The sequence below is a fragment of the Sturnira hondurensis genome, unplaced genomic scaffold (genome assembly GCF_014824575.4).
Source record: "Sturnira hondurensis isolate 20B ecotype Veracruz unplaced genomic scaffold, ASM1482457v3 Scaffold0023504, whole genome shotgun sequence".
In the NCBI taxonomy this organism is placed as follows: Eukaryota; Metazoa; Chordata; class Mammalia; order Chiroptera; family Phyllostomidae; genus Sturnira; species Sturnira hondurensis.
In genome coordinates this window covers 70,330-97,957 of record NW_028096135.1, presented here as the reverse complement: position 1 = coordinate 97,957, position 27,628 = coordinate 70,330, and the positions used below count along the sequence as shown (strand labels likewise).

The 27,628-nt window shown below is 40.2% G+C and overlaps 2 protein-coding genes across 4 annotated transcripts in view; one reads left to right on the top strand and one right to left on the bottom strand.

Annotated features, from left to right (window-relative positions):
• Positions 1-6,861, bottom strand: part of F8 (coagulation factor VIII) — a 211,571-nt gene extending 204,710 nt beyond the window's left edge. For all 3 annotated transcript variants that reach the window (XM_037037826.1, XM_037037828.1, XM_037037827.1), the window contains exon 1: positions 6,545-6,861. In XM_037037826.1, the coding sequence (XP_036893721.1) occupies positions 6,545-6,690 (146 nt within the window). In that variant the 5' untranslated portion in view covers positions 6,691-6,861. The remainder of the gene's footprint in view (positions 1-6,544) is intronic.
• A 7,643-nt stretch (positions 6,862-14,504) lies between these two features.
• FUNDC2 (FUN14 domain containing 2) lies at positions 14,505-27,189 on the top strand. Its single transcript, XM_037037836.1, has 5 exons — positions 14,505-14,695; positions 18,522-18,660; positions 19,577-19,652; positions 22,126-22,257; positions 25,356-27,189. The coding sequence occupies exons 1-5, from the start codon at positions 14,563-14,565 to the stop codon at positions 25,431-25,433; spliced, it is 558 nt and encodes a 185-aa protein (XP_036893731.1). The 5' UTR covers positions 14,505-14,562; the 3' UTR covers positions 25,434-27,189.
• Positions 27,190-27,628: the final 439 nt, after the last annotated feature.

Genomic DNA, 27,628 nt, shown 5'->3' with positions numbered 1-27,628 from the left:
CATCTGGAAAGAAATAAACCTAGACACATTCTACTCCCATACCATACACAAAAATAACTATCACATTAATTGAGCCATAAATCTAAAAAGCAAAACAGTAATTTTTTTGCAAGAAAATCTGAAATAGCCCTGGCTGGTGTAGCTCAGTGGATTGAGCATGGGCCTGCGAACCACACGATCACGGTTCGATTCCCAGTCAGGGCACATGCCTGGGTTGCAGGCCAGTTCCCAGCAGGGAACTCATGGGAGGCAACCTTACATTGATATTTCTGTCCTTCTCTCCTTCCCTTCCCATATAAAGATAAATAAATAAAATCTTTTAAAAAAAGAAAATGTGAAATAATACACATACAATCCTGATGTGCAGAACACATATTTAACCAACATTGGCAATTCTCAAGCTGTGAAAGAAAATATAGATATATCTGTAAAAATTAAAAACTTTTGTTCATAAAGGTTATAAACAAACTCAAGAACAAAAAGTTAACATTTGTAAAAAATAAAAGTGTTCTCATAATTTAAGAAAACAAAAAAGCCCAAAGAGAAATGAACATATAAATAATCGATCTCAAAATATAAATGCAATAGCCAACACACATTTGAAAAGATGCTCAATCTCATCTAAAATAAAAGGAACGTGATTAATGATGCAATATCATTATATACCTACTAGGCTGGCGAACATTAAAAAGCAAGATAAGACTTATTGCTCATGCAAATGCAGGAAGAAGGCCATTTCCATACACTGACGGTAGAAATGTTTAAAAAGTTCTGGACTTTTTGGAAATCAAAACTAAAAAGGAAATATTACTTTTATTCCAGGAACATCACTTTTGAAAATCTGTCCCATAGGAATAAAAGCACCATGATGTAAGGAGATAGGCATAATGTCAAAAACAAACAAACAAAAAAACCTGGAATAATATGGAATCTTATATGGCCATTAAAAAGAATCAACTGAAAGCTATGCCAAATAACTTGGACAGAGTTCTGCTAAGTGTTAATGAAAAATAAAAGTGTTGTAATATCCCACGTTTGTGAGAAAACCCCAATGACTAAGAAAATCTTTATTTTCTGGAACTTCCTGCCAAGACGGAGGCGTAGGTAGAAACACTGTGCCTCCTCACACAACCAAAATTAAGGACAACAAAGATTTAGAAACAAAAGCACAACCAGAACAGAGAGAAAACTGAACTGTACTGAAGTCCAACAACCATTCATCCAGACCAGTGAGAGGGGCGGAGTCAGCAGCCAGTAGAGAGGGGTCATGGCAGGAAAAGGCGGTGGCTGGCAGACCTGGGCACAGGGAGGAAATGAGCAGTTCGAGTGAGGCATGCAAGGAGGTGGGTTGGCTGACCATGGTCACATATTCGAGTGCAGATAAACCAGGCAAAAACAGGCAGTGAGATAGATTGCACAACCTAGGGCCCCAGTGATGGGGAATAAAGCCTAAAAGCACCAACTGAAAACACTTGTGGGGGTTGAGGTACCAGGAGAGACTCCCAGCCTCACAGGAGAGTTACTTGGAGAGACCCACAGTATCCTAGAATGTACACAAGCCCACCCACCCCGGGAACCAGCACCAGAAGGGCCTAATTTGCTTGTGGGAAGCGGCAAATGGGACCAAAATCCTAAAGAGAGCAGAGAAAGCACCATTGTGCTCTCTGATCCTGCCCCCACATACAGGGTCACAACCCAGGAACTGGGTTGACCCCCCTGGTGAACATCTAAGGCTCCACCCCTCATACATAACAGGCGCAACCAGGCCAAAAAATTATGGCTCAAATGGAAGAACAAATCAAAGCCCCAGAGCCAATACTTTTAAGTGACCAAGAAATAGCCAATCTATCAGATACAGAGTTCAAAACACCGGTGATCAACTTCCAGCCAAGATGGAGGCGTGGGTGGAAACACTGTGCTTCCTTGCATAACCAAGTTTAAAGACAATAAAATTTTAGTAGCAAAAACACAAACAAAGCATAGAAAATTGAACTGTACAGAAGTCCGACAACAACGAACCATTCAGCCAGACCGGTAAGAGGGGTGGAGTCAGCGGCTGGTGCAGTGGTCGGGCAGACAAAAGCGGCCTGACTGACCCAGGAGCAGAGGTGGCAGTTTGCAGATCCCAGGTGTGGGGTGGTGGGCAGACCCACTGGGGGTGCAAGGTGGCTGACTGACCACTGTCACACATTCGCACGCAGATAAACCAGGCAAAGGAGCGAGCGGTGAGAAAGACCGCACAGGCTAAGACCCTAGTGCCGGAAATTAAAGCCTGAAAGCACCGATTGGAGAAACTTTTGGGGTCCAGGTGCCGGGAGAAGCTCCCAGGATCACAGAGAGTTTGTTGGAGAGACCCACAGGGTCCTAGAGGTTGCACAGGCTCACACACCCAGGAGCTGGCATCAAGGGGGCCTGGTTTGCTTGCAGGAAGCAGCAGGCAGCAGAGGGGATTGAAATCCGAGAGAGAGAGTGTGGAACAAGTGCCATTGCCCCTCTCTGACCCCGCCCCCACATACAGGGTCACAACCCAGCAACTGGGTCGCCCTGCCCTGGTGAACACCTAAGGCTCCGCCCCTCATACATAACAGGCACCACCTGACCAAAACATTATGGCTTGAGCAGAAAAAGAGGTCAAAGACCCAGAGCCAATACTTCTAAAGTGACCAAGAGATAGCCAACCTATGAGATGCACAGTTCAAAATACTGGTGATCAGGATGCTCACAGAACTGGTTGATTTTAGTCACAAATTAGAGGAACAAATGAAGGCTAAACTAAGTGAAATGAAGGGAAATGCACAGGAAACCAATAGTGATAAAAAGGAAACTGGGACTCAAATCAAGGGAATGGACCAGAAGGAAGAAAAAAAATGACCAAACAGAAAAGAATGAAGAAACAAGAATTCAAAAAAAAAATGAGGAGAGGCTTAGGAACCTCCAGGACATCTTTAAACGTTCCAACATCTGAATTATAGGGGTGCCAGAAGGGGAAAAGGAAGAGCAACAAGTAAAAACCTTATTTGAACAAATAATAAAGGAGAACTTCCCCAAGCTGGCAAAGGAAATAGACTTCCAGGAAGTCCAGGAAGCTCAGAGAGTGCCAAGGAAGTTGGACCCAACAAGGAACACACCAAGGCACATCATAATTACATTAGCCAAGATTAAAATGAAGGAGAGAATCCTAGAAGCAGCAAGAGATAAGGGGACAGTCACCTACAAAGGAGTACCCACCAGAATGTCAGCGGATTTCTCAAAAGAGACCTTACAGGCAAGAAAGGGCTGGAAAGAAGTATTCCAAGTCATGAAATCCAAAGACCTACAGCCAAGATTGCTTTATCCAGCAAAGCTTTCATTTAGAATGGAAGGACAGATAAAGTGCTTCTCAGATAAGGTCAAGTTCAAGGAGTTCATCATCACCCAGCCCTTATTATATGAAATGCTAAAGGGACTTATATAAGAAAAAAAGATGATGAAAAATATTAACAGTGAAAGGACAGCAAACTCACATTTATTAACAACCACACCTAAAACAAAAGCAAACTAAGAGGACAGCTAGATCAGGAGTGGAACCGTAGAAATGGAGATCACATGGAGGGTTAGCAACAGGGGAGTGGGAGGAGGAGAAGGGGGGAGTAGGTACAGAAAATAAGTAGCATAGATGGTAGGTAGAAAATAGACAGGGGGGGTCAGGAACAGTATGGGAAATATAGAATCTAAAGAACTTGTGACACATGGACATAAACTAAAGGGGGGAATGGTGGGGGAGGGTGTGTGCAGGGTGGAGGGGAATGAAGTGGGGGAATGGGACAACTGTAATAGCATAATCAATAAAAAATCTAAAAAAAACCACTAGTGATCAGGATGCTCACAGAACTGGTTGATTTTGGTCGCAAATTTGATGAAAAAAATGAAGGCTACACTAAGTGAGATGAAGGAAAAAGCACAGGGAAGCAATAGTGATGGGAAGAAAACTTTATTCAATGGAGTGGACCAGAAGGAAGAGAGAAACAACCAAATAGAAAAGAATGAAGACACAAGAATTAAAAAAAAAAAGAGAGGCTTAGGAGCCTCCAGGACATCTTTAAATGTTCCAACATCTGAATTATAGGGGTACCAGAAGGAAAGAGGAAGAGCAACAAGTGGAAAAGTTATTTGAACAAATAGTAAAGGAGAACTTCCCCAAACTGGCAAAAGCAACAGACTTCCAGGAAATCCAGGAAGTTCAGAGTGTCCCAAGGAAGTTGGACCCAAGAAGGAACACACCAAGGCACGTCATAATTACATTAGCCAAGATTAAAATGAAGGAGAGAATCCTAGAAGCAGCAAGAGAGAAGGGGACAATCACCTACAAAGGAGTTCCCAGCAGACTGTCAGCTGATTTCTCAAAAGAGACCTTGCAGACAAGAAGGGGCTGGAAAGAAGTATTCCAAGTCATGAAAATGCAAGGACCTACATCCAAGATTGCTTTATCCAGCAAAGCTTTCATTTAGAACGGAAGGGCAGATATAGTGCTTCTCAGATAAGGTCAAGTTCAAGGAGTTCATCATCACCAAGCCCTTATTATATGAAATGTTAAAGAGATTCATGTAAGAAAAAGAAGATAAAAAATATGATCAGTGAAAGGACAGCAAACTCACAATTATTAAGAACCACACCTAAAACAAAAACAAAAGCAAACTAAGCTGACAGCTGGATCAGGAGCAGAGCCACAGAAATGCAGGTCATATGGAGGGTTAGCATGAGGGAGGAGGTACAGAGAATGAGTAGGATAGATGGTAGGTAGAAAATAGACAGGGGGAGGGCAAGAATAGTATGGGAAATGTAGAAGCTAAAGAACTTATGACACATGGACATGAACTAAAGGGGAGGAATGTGGGGGGATGGGGTGTGCAGGTGGAGAGGAATGAAGGGGAGAAATGGGACAACTGTAATGGCATAATCAATAAAATGTATTTAAAAAAGAAAATCTTTATTTGCATATATATGTATATGTGTATGTGTGTATATATATTATTGTAGTAAGGTTACCTGACTGAGGATAAGCAAGAAGGGGGCTAATGTAAAAATAGGGTAGAGAGCCAAACAGAAAGAACAAAAATGACTATAAAGTATGTATGACATGGCATTTAATGCTTATATGGTCATTACGCATGTATTGAATCTAAATGTTTATAATGCATGTTTAAAGAAAACAAAACAAAATTTAAAATAAATGATTTCAGCAGACAACTTAATAAGCAAAAAATAGATCAACAAAATAGATCAAAGGAATTTAGGAAGAAGGAATGAAACAATAAAGGTAAAAGCAGAAAACAACAGAACCAAAATATGGCTCCTGACAAGACCAGTAAAGAACTGAGGAAGTTCCTGGAAATATTATTTTTAAGAGAGGTAAAGAGAATACACACAATATAAAAATGAAAAAAGAGCCCTCGCTGGTGTAGCTCAGTGGTTGAGCACTGACCTGCGAACCAAAGGGTCACCATTTTGATTCCCACTCAGGGCACATGCCTGAGTTGCAGGCCAGGTCCCCAGTTAGGGGGTGCAGGAGAGGCAACCACACATTGATGTTTCTCTCCCTCTCTTTCTCTAAAAATAAATAAATAAGATCTTTTAAAAAAAATCCTTCTTCCTTTTTAAAAAAATTAATAAAAATGAAAAAGGAGATATAGCTACAGACAGAAAGTAGTTTAACAGTATCCCAAGACTATTATGTAATTTGATACCAATACATTATCGAATGTAGGGATAATTGCTTTCCAGGAAAATATATATAACCAAATTTGACCGAAGAAGAGGTATAAAAATCTGAATAAATCAATGCCCATAGATAATATTGAAGGGGTTATTTAATACTATTTTCCCAAAATGCACTAGAGCCTCCCAAAGATGAAAAGCTTCTGAACTCATGGTTCATACTATCCTTACACCAAAACTGAGCAAAGAAATCAAAACCATAACACACACACACACACACACACACACACCCCAGAACTAGAGACTAAACTGTGTGCAATATTGATATTGATGGGACCTCATTGCTCTGCTTCCTTCTGTGGAAGCTTTGTTCTCTCCGTTATGTTCCTTGCCTCTTTGCCCTTTCTATGCTCCACTCTCTAGTTTCCAGAGTGGCAGCATGTGACAATAAAAATCAATAGATAACAGAGAAGCCAAAGAACTTATATGTACAACCCATGGATGTGAACTAAGGTGGGACAAGAATGCTGGAGGGCAGGCAGGGTGGTGCAGGGTGGAGGGGGAATAAAGGGGAGAAAAAAATTGGGAAAACTGTAATAGCATAATCAATACTTGAAAAAGAAAAAATCAATAGACAAAACAGAACAAAATATCAACGAATAGGTCAGATCTTTGGAAAGGATCAGCAGTTAGCATTTGTGCTGATAGCACAGATGCGTACATGCCTTACCTGGAAATGCTTTTCAAGGCTAACTAGCATCACGGCCATTCTAACCTAATGTCTACATCTTCCGTCAACTAGAGTCACATCCCCACAATCCTGGTTGGACCCTACAGAGTATGTCTTTACCTCGTATCCACGTGGAGCTCACTGAGCAGTTCACTATGCATGTAGTCCCAGGACAGTTCAACTGCGCCCAGGTAGTATCTTCTGGTGGCACTAAAGCTGAACGGCAAAAGGCACAGAAAGAAGCAGGTGGAGAGCTCTGTTGGCATGGCTCTTAAGGCTAAGAAATGTTCAACTGGAGAAATGCAGATTAATTTTTCTCTAAAATATCATTGGCTCCCAAGACAGAAAAGGTAAATTTTCTATGCTTTAATGAAGAGTTCCAAAAGTTTTTCAGAGAATTTTAGGGAACTTATTTGCTGGATGTGACAGCAGCAGCACTAAGCAGTAAGGGATAGGATTACTTCCTTTTTGGCAGTGAGAAGCAGCCACAGGAAGAACTGAATAGGAAAAGGGAGGCTGAGCTAAAGCTTAACCCATTCACCTCTGAGAGCAGTAGGTGCACAAGAACACTGCTTTCATCCAAACCTTTAAGGAAGGAAACGGGGATGGAGGTCCCAGTAAAGTGGATCTTTTATAAAAATAGGTTTATTTATTTTTAGAGAGAGGGGAAGGGAGGGAGGGAGAAAGAGAGAAACATGAATATATGTTTGCCTCTCATACACCCCCAACAGGGGACCTGGGCCTGCAACCCAGGCATGTGCCCTGACTATGAATTGAACTGGTGAACCTTTGGTTTGCAGGCCAGCCCTCAATCCACTGAGCCACACCAGCTAGTGCAAGGATCTTTACTTTGTACTCATATTCTTAGCCCACTCCAACCCTCTTCCTTAGTTGTAGTAGCAGATTCTGGGATCCACTTACATAAGCAAGAGCAATCAGTATCCTCATAGTCTCCCTATTTCTACCCTTGTACCTCACATAACCACCACAAAGTGACTTTTCAAAACTATAAAGCAGTCCTGGCTGGTGTAGTTCAGTGGATTGAGCGTGGGCCTGCAAACTGAAGTGTTGCTGGTTCGATTCCCAGTCAGGGCACATGCCTGGGTTGTGGGCCAGTCTCCAAACTGGGGGCATTCTAGAGGCAATCACACATTGATGTTTCTCTCCCTCTCTTTCTCCTTCCCTTCCCGTCTCTAAAAATAAATAAATAAAATATTTAAAAAAAAAACTATAAAGCAGATCCTGTCATTCCTTTGCTCGAAATCCTCCACCAGCTTCTGACCTCACCTGTAGTAAGATCCTATGTCTCTACCAGGGCCTAGAGCATCTGCCATGATCTGCATGTCCCTTTCTCTGACCTCCATGGTCACATCTCACTCTGGCTACTGGCCTTTGCACCTAGACCTTAGCACTAGCTATTTTCTCTACCTGAAACATCTTTCCTCCAGACTCCACACATTTCAGTCCCACATCTCCTTTAAGTCTTGGTTCAAATCTTGCCTTCCCAATGAGCTCAAATATGGACCACATTTCCATGGTAAGATCTCTACCCACACTGACACTACTGCTATTCCTCCTGGCTCCATTTTTCTACATAGCACTCATAACCACACAGACTTCATGTTTTATTTATCTTTCATTGTTGTTACCTGATGCTTCTTAAGGTTGTTTACTTTGGCCCAGGTACAGGATACTATATCTCTTTAAGTGAGAATGTAGCCATGCTTAGTTCAAGCAGAGACCCTACTCAAGTTAATATATATTCAGAGGAGTGAGGGACTCCCCAAGGGCCTCAAAGTATAGGAGATAAGAAGAAACTTGGCCAGGGTTGCGTTAAGAAATGTTATCACTGAGAGCCCAGTTCTACCTGAGCAAGAATCTGTTTGGGAGCAATTAGTGCGATGTTGTCCAGCTCAGAAACAAAGCTGGAAGAAGGTCCTTTGTTAAAAATTTGCTGTACCCTCTCTCTCTGCCAGGCACTAGGATGCAGAGGTAATAGCTGGCATGTACTACATGCCAGGGACACTTCTAAGTGTTTTCTAATGCAGCTGTTATTCTTGTCTTCATTTTGCAGGTGATGAAACTGAAGCACAGAGAGGTTAGGCAACTTGGCCATGGTCATTATAGGGGAACCCAGAGTTAAAGATTTTAGCCTTAGTTATAGTTCATAGGCTTAAGTGATTAATGCAGGAGGAAAGCTGTGAGTCCAGAAAGTGGAATGCATGACATATGTGACTCCAGGAGGTTGACAAGAAATTCCACCTTTGTGCTCCAGGGGGTCTGCAAGCTATTGGAGATGATATCTGAGCTATTGTGTTCCAGGGAGAAAAGGTCATGATGCAGATAAAGAATGGTTGATCAACAGATGAAGAAGTACTAGGAAAATCACAGCCAAACTGCAACTCTTATCCAATTAAACTTTTTTCAAACCCCTTATCTATCTATTCTTCTCCTTATAAAAAGGTCAGTTTGAAGTGAGATGTTAATACCGTTTTTGAGGGTACATAACCCACCATCTTCTCAGAATGCCAGCATCTGAATAAAGCACCCTTAAAGATTCAATCCTTGTCTCTACTTATTGGTTCTGGTAGTAACAGGCAGCACAAATGCTGGCTTTTCTGGTTTCAGTCACACAATTTGTAAGTGGTAGCATTTAAACCCATGTAATCTGGCTCCAGAAGTCATGATCCTAACCCCTATGCCTCAGAGATTAATAAAATCCAGTATCTACCTTCTGGGAGATATAGTCCAATGAGGGAGACAGAAAGGTAGCCCAATAGTTACAATACAGAGTGATAAATTCTCTGCCAGGTGCTTTGCATATTATCTGATTTAACTGTCACAAGGAGACGACAAAGTGAGTAGCACAGTTGAATCATTTGAGGTGCAGAGAGATTGAATAGTTTGACTGAGGCCATGCATCTACCAATTTGTCCTAGCCAGACAGTGTCCTAGGCACTGGTTGTATAGTAAAAAATTAAAACAACTGAGAGACAATAAGTAATAATTATAATAATTATAATACATGAATATCTGATACAGTGTGTTAGAAGGTAAAATAACTATGCATGAAAGGTAAGTACAGTCATCCCTCTTTATCCATAGGTCCTGCCTTCCATGGTTGAAAATTCTCAGTTGTGGGAGATCCAATGGAAAGCATTGTTCTACACCATTTTACATAATAAAACTGAACATCTGAGGATTTTGGTATCTGTGGGGGCCCTGGAACCAACCTCCTATGGATATCAAGGAATGACTGCAAGCAGGAGGAGAAGGAGGGGTGTACCAGGTTGCAATTTTAAATGAGGATGGGTCACTGAAGGTCTCACATTGTATTTCAGCAAAGGATCTTTGGCTTGTACACTGAGGGCAAGAGGGAGCCGGGGTAGGGTTCCACCACATCATGAGGTCCCTGAAATATCTTTAGGTTCCTTCCTTGCCATCTTTCAGGAACGTGGCCTTCGTTCCTTATCTAGAAAGATATCAAGGTACCAGGCCATTTCTCCAAGGGGCACTTATTGGCTTCAAAAGTCAACCTTAATTCCTTAAGGCTTTCTGGGGACACCCAGAGTCCAGGCATGACTCTTTCGATCATGACATTCCAAACAAAGACTTGTTAATAAAACCACTTTTAGAAACTGGCGCTGTTATAAAGAGTACAGATTCTTACTGGGTTTATGCAAATAAACATGTTACCATGAAAATAATACTCACACATTAAGAGTTGTTGAATTCTGGATGGATTAGATAGGGAGAAAAATAGAAATGTTTCAGTATTTCTTATGGGGGTATAATTTATAAATTGTTCTAAGGAAAGAAGCAAGTTTTATTGTATCTGGAAAACAAAAATATTTAAAGTTAGCAATATTTTGAACAAAGTCATAAGAATAACAATTATCTTTAGTTCATTCAGGCCCATATAACCAATTTTATTTGTGTTAACTATTTGCCAGTATTTCCATGAATACAGTTATTCTAAGGGTTCTATAAATCTTTGTTTACTTTAAATATATGACCTACTTAGATACCCGCAATTTAGAGTAAGTCAGAGTCTTCTTCATGAGCCTATCCAAAATGCATTCACAAATGCATTCAAGGAAAACAGCGACACTTTATAAATGACCAGATTTAAAATGACATTGCTGTAGATTTGATTAAAATGCAATTGATAAAGAACTTTGCTTCTTTGTAAGATATAATATTTCAAGATAACAATTTCTCGATAAAAATTACTATGAAATGACATAGAAGAACAATATAAAACCTATATTTTTAGATTTAACACACAATCTTAATATATATAAAGACCAAACAGTATGCAAAGTTTTAAGATGTTGTATAGGACTTATCAGAAGAGTGCATTGAGCATTGGAAACAATTCATATATTCCCAATGTGTGGATTACAAACACCCAGGACACCACTGCTTGATGTCCCCACAGGGAACCATCACTCTCGGCTTGTCCAGTGTCACTAATAGGACACCTGTTACCCCTGAGAGCTTCCTGTTTGAACTTGATTCTGAATCTTTGCAAGCTCCTTTCAGGGGCAGGTTGAAATTTCTAGAAAATCTATTTTGATAAAAATATATGTATACAAATAAAATAGTTCTTATTATTCTGTTTGGCAAAGCTTCCCATGTAATTTTGAGCATATTAACTAGGCCTAATTAGTTCAAAAACTTCTCTTTTGTAAGTAGGGAACAAATCCCTGAGGTATTCCAGGGGCCCATTGGAATAATTCAAAGTTATTTCTCAGTTTTTTAAATTTTAACTTTGGGAAGGTTGTCAAATATACTTAACCAAAAGATTATAAAATATTTTTTTTTGTAAAACACTTTTTTGGTAATAACTCTAAAAGACATTAATTAAACTTAAAACTGGTTTTAATATCAAATATTTGGTCCAAACATAAGATCTTGCATAGTTTATATAAGTACTTAATTTCTTAGGCCAATAAAGTATTACACCCTAGTTACGCCTTCCAGAGGCAGAAAACACACCACATATAACACACAGACAAACACATATCACATAAAGATCACACACATGAAGACTGAACACAAAGACCATACACGTAATTTGAATTACTAATTTTTGTACAGAAAGTATTAGATTTCTCTTATTTGCTTTTCACAACTTTTAAGAAGACTGGAAATGGGATGGAAGGCCCTGGGAGGTGTGTCTCAGTGGATTGAGTGCTGGCCTGCGAACCAAAGGGTCACCAGTTCCATTCTCAGTCAGGACACCTGCCCTGGTTGTGAGCCAGGTCTCCAGTAGGGGGCATGCCACACATTGATGTTTCTCAACTTCTCTTTCTCCCACTTTTCCCCTTTCTCTAAAAATAAATACATAAAATATTTTTTTTTAAAAAGAGACAGACGGTCCTAAGTACCAAGAAGACCTATTAGAACTTTCAATGAAAACTTTAAGGACTGCTCATGACGGGTGGAAATAAAGTCTTGGCTCTAAGAGTCTTGCAGCAGGGAAGAGCCTGGGCAGGGTTGCTTTGGCCCTTGAAATGTCAGAAACCTGGCGACAGGTGATATATGCTGCAGATGGAGGACCAAGAGTTATAATCCATACCAGCAGACAAATACAAAGGGATAGATGTGTTTACCCTGTGTCTGAGGGTGACCTCACCAGTGACAAGAGAACCAGCCAGATGCCCCGGGAATGGATTTACCCTACTCAGACAGGGAACTCAACTCCACACCTGCCCGTGGATGTATTTACCCTGCGCCCTGAGGGTGGCCTTACCTTCTATTTCAGCATTGACAAAACGCATTTTGATGAAGGGTATACTCCACAGTTGACAGGAAGGTTTCCCCACACTGATAAGGGCAAGAGAAAGTGTAAATTAAACAACTCCAGGTACCCCCAGAATCATCAAAGAATGTCACCCAGATAAATTAGGTGGAGGAAAGGTATTGGAGTCTGACTGAGGTTTTTTTCTTTACAAATTTAAAACTTTTACAAACTTCTACAATTTTCACAAACCTTTCTGCAACGTTCACAAACTTTCTTATCCCTTTGAAAATAACCATCTTTAGAATAACTCACTTTCAATCCCTGTCCTTCAAAACTGCATCTTCATGCCTTATGCCTTCTATTATTAAAACCATACAAACTTCTTTCCAACTTAATTTTAAGTTTTAACTTTTAGAACTCTCCATTTCCAATAATGACTGAAAAGTAAGCAACTGGCATTCCACAGATTGGCTTTCATGAACACATCTCATGACCTTTAGAAACATAGGTTGCTTTATTGGCTAACACATTCCCACTTTCAAGAAATATACCTCCAACCAAACACAAGACATTTATCTACAGCTCCAAATCCATTTTACAGCCTCTGTGTAATAAACAACCAAAAGCATGACTAGCAATCAGTTTCAGTATTTCATGTTATTTCAAAATACCTAGATATTCAATAACTTTTAGCAGCATTTGCTAATTTAGAAAAGAATAGCTGAAATAAATTAAATTGATTTGCTCAGATATAGCTAAGGTTTTCCCCCTTTTGATAAGAATCATCTCCCCCCAAAATTTGTATTTTAAAAGGTGGCCTAGACAACAGCTTTGGAAGAAGACCAGGTGTGTGCATTTCAAAAATGTAGGGAAAGAAAAGCAAGCTTCTCCTAGAAGGGCTTTGGTTTCATAAAGCCAATTACCCATAAGTTTTTTAAAAGTGAATAGGGTAGATTTTGGAAAGGTAAAGGGGTTTGGTGGGCTTTGACGTTCTGGATCCACACCTCTGGGCCTGTAAAGACTTTATTCATAAAATGAGGAATTATTTTTAATATCTCAACATTTGGCTGGCCATTCAAAAGTTTGATGAGGACTGACAAATCCATTTACCCATATTTGAAATGCTTTTTACATCTTGAGTATATTTTTCCAGTTTACTGACAGCATATAGCTTAGGATCATCTCTGAGAGCCATGAAAGTATAAATGTACAAAACCTCTGTTCAGGTCCAGTTGCAAGATAGCATCGAAATTAATGGTGTCATTGACTGGCCAAACCTCTCCATTGCTCACTTTATATTGAGACCAGGCTGTATTACAAAAGAAGATTAGCCTTATTCTTGAGGGACTCAGGGTCAAATTCCTCCCAATTGGTATGTACCCCAAAAGGGGACTCTTCAGGCACTGTGGACCGGTTCAGGTTTCAAGTGTACAATTCCATAACACATTACATCTATATTGTATTGTGTTCACCATCCAAAGTCGTGTCTTTCCCTCACCATTTATCCCCCATTTACCCTCTTCTACGTTTCCCACACCCAACTTTTGTCTATGCGTTTTTAACAATCTCTTCACCTTTTTCACCGCTACTACCTTTTAGACTGATCTTTGTAGTCATGCTGGAGAAAATAGATTTTTAAAGGGGTACAAGAATAAGAACAGGTCAACCTGGTAACTGGGGTGAGACATGATTGTGACCTGGGCTAAGATGGTAGCAATGGGGAAGTGAGAAACGGCTGGATTCACTGTAAAGGTGCAGTTTATGGGGGTTGCTGATAAATTGGATTTGTGGGGTTTGAGAGGAGTTCAGAGTAATACCAAGGTTTCGGGGACGGTGAAGTTGCCATTAACTAGGATAGGATGACAGTGGGAGTAGTTTAGGGGTAAGGTGGGGAGATGTGCCCTGGCACAAAGTTAAAGGGCTTCGTAGGCACTGCAGACAATGATGCTCTTTTCTTTCAGAGCGCTTCTCTGTTCTCGTTTGTTTTTAAAAATGACCGTCTTCCTGCACTACAACAGCGTTAGGCACAGAGCCAGTACTGATAAATATCTGTTCAATGTTCACATGAACAAACATGACAAGCCTGTTTCCTTTATTTTTACTAAAGTAATAGGTAAAATAATATTTACTAGCGAAAAGCCGAGTCACGACCACGCCCAAGAAACTTCCTACTTAAGTGCGTGCGTATCAGGCTCACCAAAGTTCCGAGAAACTCCTCCGCAAGTGGCTTTCTGCGCCTGCGCGTCTCGATGCAGCTGCTGGGCGGGGCCTCGGGGCTTGTGACACCGCCCCCGGAGCCTTGTGACGCAGTTGTGTGCGGGGGCGGGGGGCGTGGGTAGGGAGTGACCACCGCGAGCTAAGACCGCCCTCTTCCGCTGCGGTGCTGGGAATGGAAACATCTGCGCCACGTGCCGGAAGCCAGGTAGCGGCGAAGGCGCCACGCCACTCCGCGTCCTACGGCGCTGAGCCTCCGCGGGAGTCATCGCGAGACAAGATCTCTGAAATGGCCGCGTCCAGTCAAGGTAGGGACGGGCGTGCGCGCCGCCGGCGCCGGGGGGAGCCGCCTTTCTGGGCTGAGCGCGGGGGGGATGGCTTCAGGACCTCCCAGACTTTCCCAGGGAACCTAAAGAGCTCAGGGTCGGGGAGGGCATCCCGGGTTTGCCCCGGCCCAGCGGATCCCAGGGTCCGGCCAAGGTCAGGCGCCAGGCTGGGGCCGAACTGCCCCAGGGTGTTACCTCCTATTGGGATCAGACTTCTGGCGCAGTCCCCCAAATCCTAAGCTCTGAGACATTCCGTCACTATTCTCGGAAGGCTCTGGTACTTTAAGGCTAAGGAGGCTTCTTTATCACTTTGGACGTTCATCACAAACACCTGGCAAGTGTTTGCGTGCGAGGCGCTTTCCCTGGCGCTGTTGATGATTTTCAAAGAGTAGTACACTTGAGATGGTACTTTGAAATAGTCTTTTATTTAGTCTGAGTAGCCAAAAGTTCCCAATAATATATTGCGCAGTGTTTAAATCGTTCTTATTACCCTACTTTGAATGCTTCATGGTTATATTCAATTCAGCGCTTGCTTACAAGAACTGATTACTAAACAGAGCTATCTTTGAAGATTTAATTATATAAACTTAAAATTGCGTAAGTTATGTTTAAAACGAAGGTAGTGGCCCTGGCCGGTGTGGTTCGGTTGGTTGGAGCTCTGTCTGGGAAACCGAAAGGTTGTGGGTTTGATTCCTGGTCAGGGCACATGTCTGGGTTGCAGGTTCGGTCAGGTCCAGGCGCGTTCAAGAGGCAACCCATCTGTATTTCTTTCTCACATCTATGTTCTCTCCCTCTCTCTCTCCCTCCTTTCCCTTCTCTCTCTAAAAGCAATAAGTATGTTTAGACACATGAAACAGACGGACAGCTGCCGGAGGGGAGGGTGGGGGGCGCAGTGAAAGATGGTGAAGGGGTTAACCGAAGAGCATTTTCATACATCCCCTGGACACTGGCAAAAATATGGGGATTCGTTTAGGAAGGGGAGAGGGTGGGGCTGGGTAGCTGTGGGGAAAGGGAGAAAAAGTGGGAATAATTGTAGTAGCATAAAAATTAAATAATCAGTAAGCATTTCCTCGGGGGAGGGGCTAAATTTTTTAAAGCCCTGAAAATACTCAAAACTCATCACTTATTGTTTGCCATGTTTTATTGTTATCTGTACTCTTAAGGCTATTTACATTTATTGTGTCTATGTGGTGGAAATAGTATGGAGAACTACTGAGCATCTCTCCCCAAACTCTGTGTTGTGATGTCACAATTCAGTGACGTCACACTCACAGTGAGTGAACACACCATAGAAATTGGCATACAGTACAAATCAGCCCTTCCTCAAAACCAGTTTTTAAACATTTACCAGTACACCACTAAATAAATATAGGTGACTAAGGGGTTGGAATACACAATATAATTATTTTCCTGCAGAGCAGACTTCTTTTATTCACTTAAGATGTGTAGGTTGACCAAGTATTTGCCCGTAGGAAATTGTTTGGAGAAATTTCAGTCTTCATCATAGTAATGATCACATAACACTGTGATCATTGATATCACACAAACAAGGCTAGTGACTTATTTTTGTCTATATAGTGCTTTGTAGTGTTTGTTGAATGACTGAAGTTGTGTGAAGTAAATGACTCTAATTTGATCCCCCCTTTGACTAGAGCTCCTTTTGAGTAAGGGGCCTGGTAAAATTATGTGAAAGCAAAACTCAAAACTCACTCTTGTCTTCAGTGATACTTAACTCAGGGAGAGAGTTCCTTCAACATAGTCATATTTTGTTATATTAGAATTTTTTTTTCATTTAACTACCTGTAAGGTCATAGAAGACCGGTTCCTTACATTCATATTTTGGTTCTGCTGAATTGGGATCTATAATCCATCTTGAACTAATTATTGAATTATATTTTGTGGATGATATGTAAGGTAGGGATTGAGGTTGTTGTTTTTACAGATATTTAATAGTTCTAACACAATTTGTTGAAAAGACTTTTTCACATTGAATTACCTGGGGGTTATGTTCTGAAAATAAAACTATGTATAGATCTACTTCTGGACTCTATATTCTCTTCCATTTATATGTTTATGTATCCTTAGGTAAGGTGTATATACATTGTATCATATATGGTAGCTTTGTAAGTCTTGAATGTCCTTGACCTTTGTTCTGTTTTTCCCCAAAAGTGCTTTGGCTACTTATGGCACATTGTCTTTTCCTAAGTGACTGCAGCAATATCTTCCATTCCACATGCTTTTTTCCCCTGCTGTGGCTTTGACACCCCTTCCACTGAGTGATGGGGTCCATATTTCCTCTTGAATCGGAGGGGGAGTTTGTGACTGCTCTAGCAGCATGCAGTGGAAGTAATATTGCTTGGCTTCAGAGGCTACGTCTGAAATGGTAACAAAGCTTCTGCTCACCACTTCGACTCCCTCACGCTCTCACTTCCTCCTTTGGGACAGGCACCCTTGACCCTAGACACCATGCTTTAAGGAAGCCTAAACAAACTCACACTCAGGGGCAGACTTTGTGTGACTGTAGTAGATGATTCCAGACCCCTACCTGTAAGTCTTCCAGTTGAAGCCCCAGACCCAGACATCAGGCAACACATCGATTCTGGATTCCGGATCCACTGAGTCTGAGAGCATAATAAATTATTGTTTTGCTCCATGAAGTGTGGGGGTAATTTGTTGTATAGCCACAGTAACTGGAACAGTACTCTAGGCCCTTTGCATCTCCCTATAAGTTTTAGAAGCAGTTTGTCCATTTCTGGATAACTGCCTGCTTTTTTATTGGGATGGCATTGAGTGTATAGATCAATACGGAGAGAATGAACATCTTACAAATATTGAGTCTCACAAAACATAGATATGTATAACATCCCTCCATTCAGTCATTCTTCAGTTTCTCTCTGGTGTTGTTATTTTACAATGTAAACTTACAGTGTAGAGGTCTTATGCATCTTTCATTAAATTTATTCCTACGTTATCTTCCCACAGAGAAAAGGGATTAGGCTTTTTATTTTATTAAGTCTTCCCTTCTTGGGCAAATAACTTCTGAGCTTCCATTTCTTAGTTATAAAATAGAGTTAATAAATAGCACCTTGTCTGTGGATTTAACTAGATATATGTGTTTATTGCTTAGCATTTTGTGGTAACTAGTAAGAGCTCAGTGAAACATTACCTCCCTCATATTTATTATCACTAGATATCCACATAATAACTAAGAATTTGTGAATTTGTGAATTTGTGGGCTATGGAATAGTATTGAGTTACTCCTGAAAAGGAGAGGAAAATCCATTTCATTTAGGATGTATTATTAAACATTACTAGCAGTGTCTTTTTGGCTGTTTTTAAATTTGAGAGGAAAGACTAGAATGTTGATTCTATATTGTCTAGGTTTTTTTTTTTCCTCTAAGAGATACTATCTGTTGATTTTGGTCTGATTTTTAAAAACCGCCAGTCAGAGTTTCAGGGTTAACTTACTATTTTTAAAATTTTTTTATTTTTTATTTTTTTTAGATTTTATTTATTTATCTTCAGAGGAGAAGGGAAGGAGAGAAATATCAATGTATGGTTGCCTCTCGTGAGTCCCCTGCTGGGACCTGGCCTGCAACCCAAGCATGTGCCCTGACTGGGAATCGAACTGCGATCGTGTGGTTCGCAGGCCCGCGCTTAATCCACTGAGCTACACCAGCCAGGGTTTAACTTACTATTTAAATTAGAATAATATTTGTCTCTTTAAAAATCTCTTAATCTAGTTGGGAATGGTAGTGATTTATTGTAAAAGTAAATATTTTCTTATTCAATATCTTAATTCTTGTAGGAAATTTTGACTCACTAGACCTTGCAGAGCTTGCTAAAAAGCAGCCATGGTGGCGCAAGCTGTTCGGCCAGGAGTCTGGGCCCTCAGCTGAAAAGTATAGCGTGGCAACCCAGCTGTTAATTGGAGGTGTCACTGGATGGTAAGTAATGTGAAAGTTGTCCAGTGTCTGTTTTTTTACATGGTTTAGTATTGCAGTTGTAGGAATCATTTTCTTTAACCAATAAAAAGCACATTAACTTCTGTAAAATCACTTAATGTGTAGCATTTATCTAAACGTCATGTGTAAGTGATGATGACCATTTAATGGTCACACATAGTTTTTACTACAAGCCAAGTACTGCATAAAACATACATTATATATTATTACATATATGTAATAATATATAATGTATATTTTATAGTATCATAATATAGAATATATATTATATATATTTTTCCTTCTTATAACAACTCTGAGATTGGTACTGTTATTATCTATTTTCATTTTACCCCAGTTTTATTTAGAAATAATTGGTACACATCACTGTATAATTTTAAGGCCTATAGCATGATGGTTTGATTTATATATATTGTGAAATGATTACAGTAGATTTGGTTAACACCCATCCTTTCATATAGACACAATGAAAAGGAAAGAAAAAATTCTCCCTTTGATGAGAACTGTTTGGATTTGCTCTTTTAATAACTTTCCTATATATAATGTATGTTACATCCCTGGTACTTTCTTGCCTTATAAGTGCAAGTTTGTACCTTTTGACTATCTTTCTCCAATTCTCCCTCCCCTTGCCCTCTTAACCCCTTTTCTAGCATTCCACATGTAAATGAGATTATACAGCATCTGTCTTTCTCTGTCTAACTTACTTCACTTTAACATAGTGTTCTCTAGGTCCATCCATGTTGTTGCAAATGGTAAGGTTTTTTTTCTGTTTTTTTTTTATGGCTGAATAATATTTGATATATATAAAATGTTTATATATCTAATGCATATATCTCACAATTGTTTCCATGTGCCTGACAGCCTGTCAACTTTTCTGTTGTTGGTTTGATTTTTGCAGGTGTACAGGTTTCATATTCCAGAAGGTTGGAAAGTTGGCTGCAACAGCTGTGGGAGGAGGATTTTTTCTCCTTCAGGTCTGTATATGAAATATTCTTAGATGTTTGGGATTTCCATTTGACAGTTAGGGATGTGTGAAGAGCTGTAATATAGTCCTGGCTCTGTTACACTAGAATAGCCTTTGTACTTATTTGAAATGCTAATGACCTTTGAGTCAAACTTCATTAATTACTAGTTGAGTTTTATTTTGTCATTTATAAAATGGGGACATAAGTACATATTTCTTATAGCTTCCTTATAGGGTCTTCTTTAATGTCTTTGCGTAGACTTTTATTGTTTTTTAAATATTTATTTATTTTTAGAGAGAGGGGAAGGGAGGGAGAAGAACATCAATGTGTGGTTGCCTCTTGTGTGCCCCCCACTGGGGCCTGGCCCACACCCCAGGATTATGCCTTGACTGGGAATCAAACCAGTTACCCTTTGGTTCACAGGCTGGCACTTGATCCACTGAGCCATACCAGCCAGGGCTATTGATTTTGTCCATGTAGTTCCTGTATATCTGTGGTTTGATTTTATTCCTAGATACCTGATAGCTTTAGTAGCTCCCGTGCCTTTATTGTGCACTTGTTCTTAGTCATAAGGCTATCTCCCAATGGATAGATAGATAACACTCTCAGTGAGTTGGTAGGAGTGTCTGTTTTCTGCCCTGGCTGATGTGGCTTCTGCTGGGGGGGGGGGCATGCGAGAGGCAACCACACTGACGTTTCTCTCCCTCTTTCTCACTTCCTTCCCCTCTCTCTAAGAATAAATAAAATAAAATCTTTTTTTTAAGTGTCCATTTTTTCACATCCTTGTGAACACTGGATATTTTCAGTCTTTTAATTGCTTCCAATCTGATACAAATTAATAGTTGCACATTAATTTTCATTCCTTGATGACTTGTGAAGTTGAACTTTTCCTTTTATTGGCCACTTTTTCTTCTGTTCGTTTCCTTTACCTATTTTTCTAGTGGGTTTTTTCGTACCAATTTCTAGGAGAATTTTCCTTTTTATGAATATTAATGTTTTGTTCATTATATGTATGGCAAATAATTTCTCCAGCCTGGTTTGGGTAACTTAGTTGGTGGTACCATTAACTAAAGTAGAGACTAGACACGAGTGTCAAACTCATTTTAAACGGGAGCCACATCAGCCTTGTGGTTGCCTTCAAAGGGCCAAATGTAATTTCAAAGCCTTAACAGTTAAGGAGTTGTTACATTTTACAGATCTAAAGTTATTTTGGCCCTTTGAAGGCAACCGTGAGACTGATGTGGCCCCCAGTGAAAATGAGTTTGACACCCCTGGACTAGAGGAAGAGCAACAGTGCAGGAAAAAACTATAGAAGGGAGAGAAGCTTTACATATTTAGAGATATTTAAGTAGATACGACTCAACAAAAATTCGTTGGTGAGAAGTGATATTAATGGAGGATTGATTGATAGACTGTAATCAGTTTCTTGGTTCCGTGGATAGTACTGATCCACCAGAAAACTGCATATTTGAATTAGTTTTATCCAGTTCACACATTCTTGATGAAATTATTTTCACTGAATTTTAGTGTTTGTGCCTGCCATCTTTGCTAAGGGAAATAGGCGTATTCTATAGTTATATTTGGGTGTACTTCTCCCAGTACCCCTTATATGAAGTCACTTGTGAGAAATCTCTGTGGGGCCATGTGCTAGATTTTCTAAAGCAGTACTAATTACTACTGACAGCCTTGCTCTGTTCCAAAAACTCTGACTTAACGTTGACTGTTTTTTAACTATATCTTTTTAAAAAGATTTTGTTTATTTATTTTTAGATAGAGGAGTAAAGAGGGAGAAAAAGAGAGAGAAACATGATGTGTGAGAGAAACAGCAATCAGTTGTCTCTCTCATGCCCCCTCCTGGGGACCTGGCCCTCAACCCTGGCATGTGCCCTGACTGGGGATTGAACCTGCAACTTTTTGTTCCACAGGCTGGCGTTCAGTCCACTGAGCCACACCAGACAGAGCAACTTTAAGTCTTGACTTCCAATTCTGATTTTACCATCTTATTTTTTTTAAATATTTTATTTATTTATCTTTTTAGAGGGGAAGGGAAGGAGAGAGGAAAGAAACATCAATGTATGGTTGCTTCTCGTGCACCCCCTGCAGGGAACTGGCTCCTGCTGGGAACTGGCCTGCAACCCAAGCATGTGCCCTGACTGGGAATCAAACCGCGATCGTCTGGTTCGCAGGCCCGTTACCATCTTATTTTTTAAAGCTAATTGAAAACTTTAGAGAGGGGTAAGAGTATAAATAAAGTAAAAAAAATTGTCAGCAGCCAATGAAGGACAATTTATTGATTTCTGACACCAGACATATGGCCTTGCACGATGTTTAGTGAATGTTGTTGTCAAAAGAACTGGATGTCAGATGTCTCCAAAAATGGAAAGTCAGAAGGGTTTTGGATAATGTAGTTCAGTGATTTATCCTGACAAAAAGAAACAACAAGCCCAGTGTTCCTTATTTCTTGCTGCTGTTGAAACTATAGATTGCAAACCATACTGGGTACATCAAAGTTGACTGGCAGCGCGTAGAGAAGGACATGAAGAGAGCCAAGGAACAGCTGAAGATCCGTAAGAGCAACCACTTACCTACAGAGGTGAAAAGCAAAGCTGAGGAGGTGAGACTGGTTCTGTTTACGTGAAATATGTGAAGAGTACAGACAATTCTATATGTATAAAGATGGGGCTAGATACACCTACTTGCCGGCTTTGGAAAGAACAGCTTCACCTCAGAGATATTTTTTAAAAGTTGGGTAATTGAAGTGTTTGGTGACTTGGCAGTGAGTGAGAATGCAGAGTGATATATGCACATATATGAGTCAGTCATCTCTTGAACTAGTTCTTGTAGGGATGGGGATAATGCAGCAAGTGGAAGGATAAGGATGCAGATTGTATAGCCAATATGATTATTTTATATCCATACACACCTCTGAAATGCCCATACTTTATTTGTCCTACATAGAACTAGTGGAATGTCTAGTCCAGAGGTTGGCAGCCTTTCTTGTAAAGGGCTAAATAGTAAATAATTTTAGCTCTGTAAGCAATGTGCTGTCTCTTACAACTACTGACCTCCACTGTGTAGCAAGAAAATAACCATAGATGATATGTAGACAACTGAGTGCAGTTGTGTTGCAATGGACTTTTATTTAAAAACATGCAGCTAGCTGGATTTGGTCCATGGGGTGTAGTTTGCTAATCCCTGATCTAATGCATGAAAGCGAGCTAGGTTGTATTGGCTAGCACAGGAGAAACAGGGAAACTTTTTCCTTTTTAAAAGGATGCATTTTGCTGCTGCTTTATTACCTTTAGAAATAGGTCGAATGTCCCAAAGACACAAGTGCCCTGAACTTGAGGGAAATAAAGCAGCATCTACATTCCTGGCACCTTTTATAGCCTGGAGCAGTGGGCTTCTGGATTCCCAGAGGAAAGAGAAGGGACTTTTGATGTAAGGGTAGATTGAAATAGCCTTGTTCTTGAGGCATTCACGCTCCAGTAGCCGTGAAAGGAGGAAGTCATGTAATCAGATAGAATAGTTGTTAATAGGTGAATTTAGGTTAAACATGGCAGATTAAACACATGCATTTATCTCTGCTTCCTTCTGAAATATATACAAAGTAAAATTAAGCCCACAAGGACCAAGAGAACAGGAGAGGAATACCAGTAGACAACAAATGTAAGCAAATATTGGGGAGTTGGAAAGCAGATGAGTGGTAGATGCCTTAGCAGACTACAAAAATACTGAACAGAGCTCCACATCGCCGAGTACATGATGACAGTTTCTGTGGTGGTGAGTGGTTGGCTAAAGGTGGTCCTTTATGCAGAGTGGAAAGTGGCATTTTGCACGGCCAGGATCACAGATAGTCCCTCCCCTTCCTTCCCTTCTTCCATCCATCTTCTTCAAGCTCAGGTTGTAAAAGTTATATCTTTCTCATTTTGATAAAACTTTGTTATTCAGACAGTTACAAAAGTAAAAGATGATTGTTGAAAATGTCTTTCATAATGTTAATTTGATTAGAACTAACTATTGACTTATAGAGGGAACTTGTTATAAGCTAACCAAAAGGCTGGGACTTGGTTTATTCCACAAATTTCTGTATTTCTTTTCTCTTTAATACATATTTCTTATTTTTTAGAGAGAGGGGAGGGAGGGAGAGAGGGAGAGGAACATTGATCCATTGCCTCCTGCACACACCCTGGTAGGGGACCAAACCCCCAACCCAGGCATGTACCCTGACTGGGAATTGAGCTGGTGACCTTTTGCTTTGCAGGACATTACCCAGCGAACTGAGCCACACCTGCCAGAGCAGATTTCTGTATTCCTATTCATGGCCTGGCACTGTCACATGCCTCTGGGACAGTTGCTGGTTCCCCCCTCAGAGCCCATGGCCTTACTTGGGAAGTAGGAAATGAAAGCTATGAATTCAGTATTTAGCTACAACAGTGACTTCAGTGAGAACAGTTTTACTGAGGTGGAAGAGTTGAAAGTCAAACTATAGCAATTTGAAGCGTGAATAGGAAGTAAGAAAAATAATGGAAGCAATTATTTCAGGAAATTGTATGGTTTTTTTTTCTATTCCTCTTGATGGCAGATGGGAAAGACAGTGCCTCACGTAGGGAAATGTGAGGTCCAATTGAGTCAGGGGGAGTGAAAGTGACACAAGATTTAGGCCCAGTGGGAATGAGGAGGCTGGAGGCTCCCAGGAGGATGGAGCAGAGAGTGGAAAAGATCAGGGGGAAGTCAGGATGTGAGTGGCTTTAAATGGTTGGATGATGAGATCATTGCACTTCAGTTGAAGAAATGATTAGGCTACAATACCAGATGTGTTGTCCCTATGAACACCTTCTAAGGTGGTGGTTGTAGTTGGAAGAAAGTTCTCTCTGAAATGAAGATTACAGAGTAGGGACATGGGAGCCAGGGGGTACTGAGGATATTCTCGGAGTTTCAGATGAGTGGGAACTTTTACAGGAATTTGGAGGCTTTGGGAGTTTAAGAAAATAAGGACTTCTGTTAATCATCCTCTGATGTGAAGTATGAGAATAAGAATTCAGAGCATCTACTTGAGTTGAGGTCTCAGAGGGGCATGGGTGGATAGGTGGACAGATGAATGGACAGGATGAATATATGGAGAAATTTGGAGGAGAGACTTCAGAGTGAGCAACCTCCACTGGAGAGGAGGTATAGAAAATGGAAGGAGTGAAATTGGAAATCATGAATTGCCTCTGTAACCAGTTTATTGAATGTAGCTCTACTCTTTCCCCAGAACTGCCCCCTTAAACTTTGTCTTTCCCTGTGCCTGCATGAACTTTTGGGCATATTTCTTAGCTCTGTCACTAAAGAGGGAATCCATTGAATTGCAGGGGTTAGCAATCCATTTGACTTCTCCTCATCCCCCATATGCAGTTACCTAGTTACATAAAGTCCTGTCTGGAAAACAGCACTGGAATTTGATCACTGTGCACTAGCAGCTCCACTACCACCTTGATTCAAAGACCTATCATCTCTCCTCCTTATCTGACCTGCTTCCTGTTGGGCTTTCCACAGCAGCCAGGGGTCATTGTCACGTGTTAGTCTGTTCTTGGCTTCTATTGTCCTGTGGCTAAAGTACACACAACAGGTGAGGGGATTGACATTGTCAGGATTACATAGATAATAGAGATGATTTCTAATACTAATAATATCCTTAGTAAAATAGCCCATTGTGCTGTCTGTTCATAGGTGGTGTCATTTGTGAAGAAGAACGTTCTAGTGACTGGAGGATTTTTCGGAGGCTTTCTGCTTGGCATGGCATCCTAAGGAGGACGACTCATTGTTCCTGCTTTTTCCAACTAGCTGCCTCTTCACTCCATCATAGGACATCGAGTCTCCTCTTCCTTCTCTTCTCCTGTGCCTTCCTCCCCGCTGCAGCATATCTGACGGCTTCTGTAGGCATCTGTTGGTACAAACTGATACAGCCCTACTGTGAGCCTCATGACAACAATGGAAGAGACAATAAACATTAACTCTCCTCCCAGAACACTCCCCATTTGACTAATCTGTAGGTCAGCAAGAATGTTCCTTTTCCCCTATGTAAGATACTTACTAGAACATACGGCTCACCGTGGAGGATAAGTGGATCCTCAAAGTTGTTCCAAATGATTTGGAAAAGGCATAACAAGCACATAGCTACCATATTATGTGCTCCATGGAAAGGAACTGAATACATTTGCCTTTAAGCATGAAAGATTTTGGTATCTTGGTGTCTATTTTCTTTTTTAGTTGGGTTTAGATTGTAGATATTTATACCTGATAAATTTTCCTGATAAAATAGTGGCACAAGTACTATAACTGAAAAATTATGAATGTAGAATGAACTTGTGCTAAAGGTATATATTCTGAACGGAATATACTTTGTTTGGTGGGAAAATCCTTAGGGAAATCAACCAATAGGTTCATCCTTGGATAGTCAGACTTAATCATTCTGGGGCATTAAGATATTATCCAGGAGGTGGGGGGTTTCCACCATACAGGATAATTCTCATGACTATTCCCAAAGAGTTTATTTATGATAAAAGAAGTGACTTTAGGTGGGAGAAGAAAGAAGCTTTTGGATTTTTATTTCCTAAAAAAAGGTTTTAAGCTTTGAAATGTGAAGTATTCTTTATTTGTCAAAACATTGGATGGTCATAGCTTCTCTGCCAATTCTGTTTCTTTGTCCAGTTAGCATAAAACATGTAACATTTGAACCAGAGTTTTAAAGAGATAGCATTTTCAGAATTGAAAATGGTGGCAATAGCACGTGTAAAATAAATTATTTACATCGTGAATTGTAATCTGTCTCATGATGACTCTGACTCTTAGACTTAATTCTTTAAAATAAAAGTTTATAGACACACATACACTTAGAATCTTAGCACATTTTGCTGTAATGGCCTGATATCACATCTGCAACCCTATCTAGAATATATACTTCTAGAGGGCAAGGCTTGTGTGTTCACCATTATACCTATCGGGCCTAGCACTTAATGGGTACTCACTATTTGTTGAATATATGAATAATGACCTCATACAAAGGTATCTGGAAAAGGGACTGGTGCAAAAAATTGAGACTATAAGTTCTGAGAATGCAGAAAATTTGGAATTAGTTTGTAAACTTGCAGGTGATCCCTTGTAAGTGTAAGGCCTTCCTTTTAAAATGTTTGCCTTTTATCTTAGCTTGGGAATGACGTATTGAACATGGATATTATAGCTACCAGTGGATTTGTGGAACTTTTTAGAATTCATGGGCTTGCATTTTTCTCGTTACATTATGGTAGTACTTTAAGGCAGCATAAGCTATTTTGCTTACAATATTTATGAATTGTCCCCAATAATACTGTGAACCTCTTTGTTGCATATTTTTATACAAGAACTTAATTTTTTTCACATTTTATTATGGAAACTTTCACACATAAACAAAAATAGAGAAAACAGCACAGTGATCCCCTATGTATCCACCACCCACCTACAACGATAATCAATTTATAGCTTATTTTATCAATTATTTTGGAATAAATACCAAATGTGTCATTTTGTCATATTTAGTATATATGTCTAAAAGGCAAGAACTCTTTAAAAATCATAAATGTAATACCTTATTATCATACCAAAACCCTATACTTCTTTAATATCATCAAATATCTAGTCAGTGTTCAAGATTATCTTAAGTTTTACATTTGTTTGAATCAAAATCCATATAAGTTCCACATTGAATTTGGATATGTCTCAAGTCTCTCTTATATGTTCTTTTTATTTTGACTTCCATTATATTTATTGAAGACACTTCAATTTATTGGTTCCCTAGTTCCCCACATTCTGCTTCTGATGTCTGGGTGCCTGCATTAAACCAATCAAGGCTGAAGTCATTTGATGACCCTACTCATCTGACTCACCTAGACCAGTGGGATGGTGACTAAAACCTAACTAAAGTGACCTGTGCACATTTGGGTTGCATGTGGGGGAAGAGGGGCTAC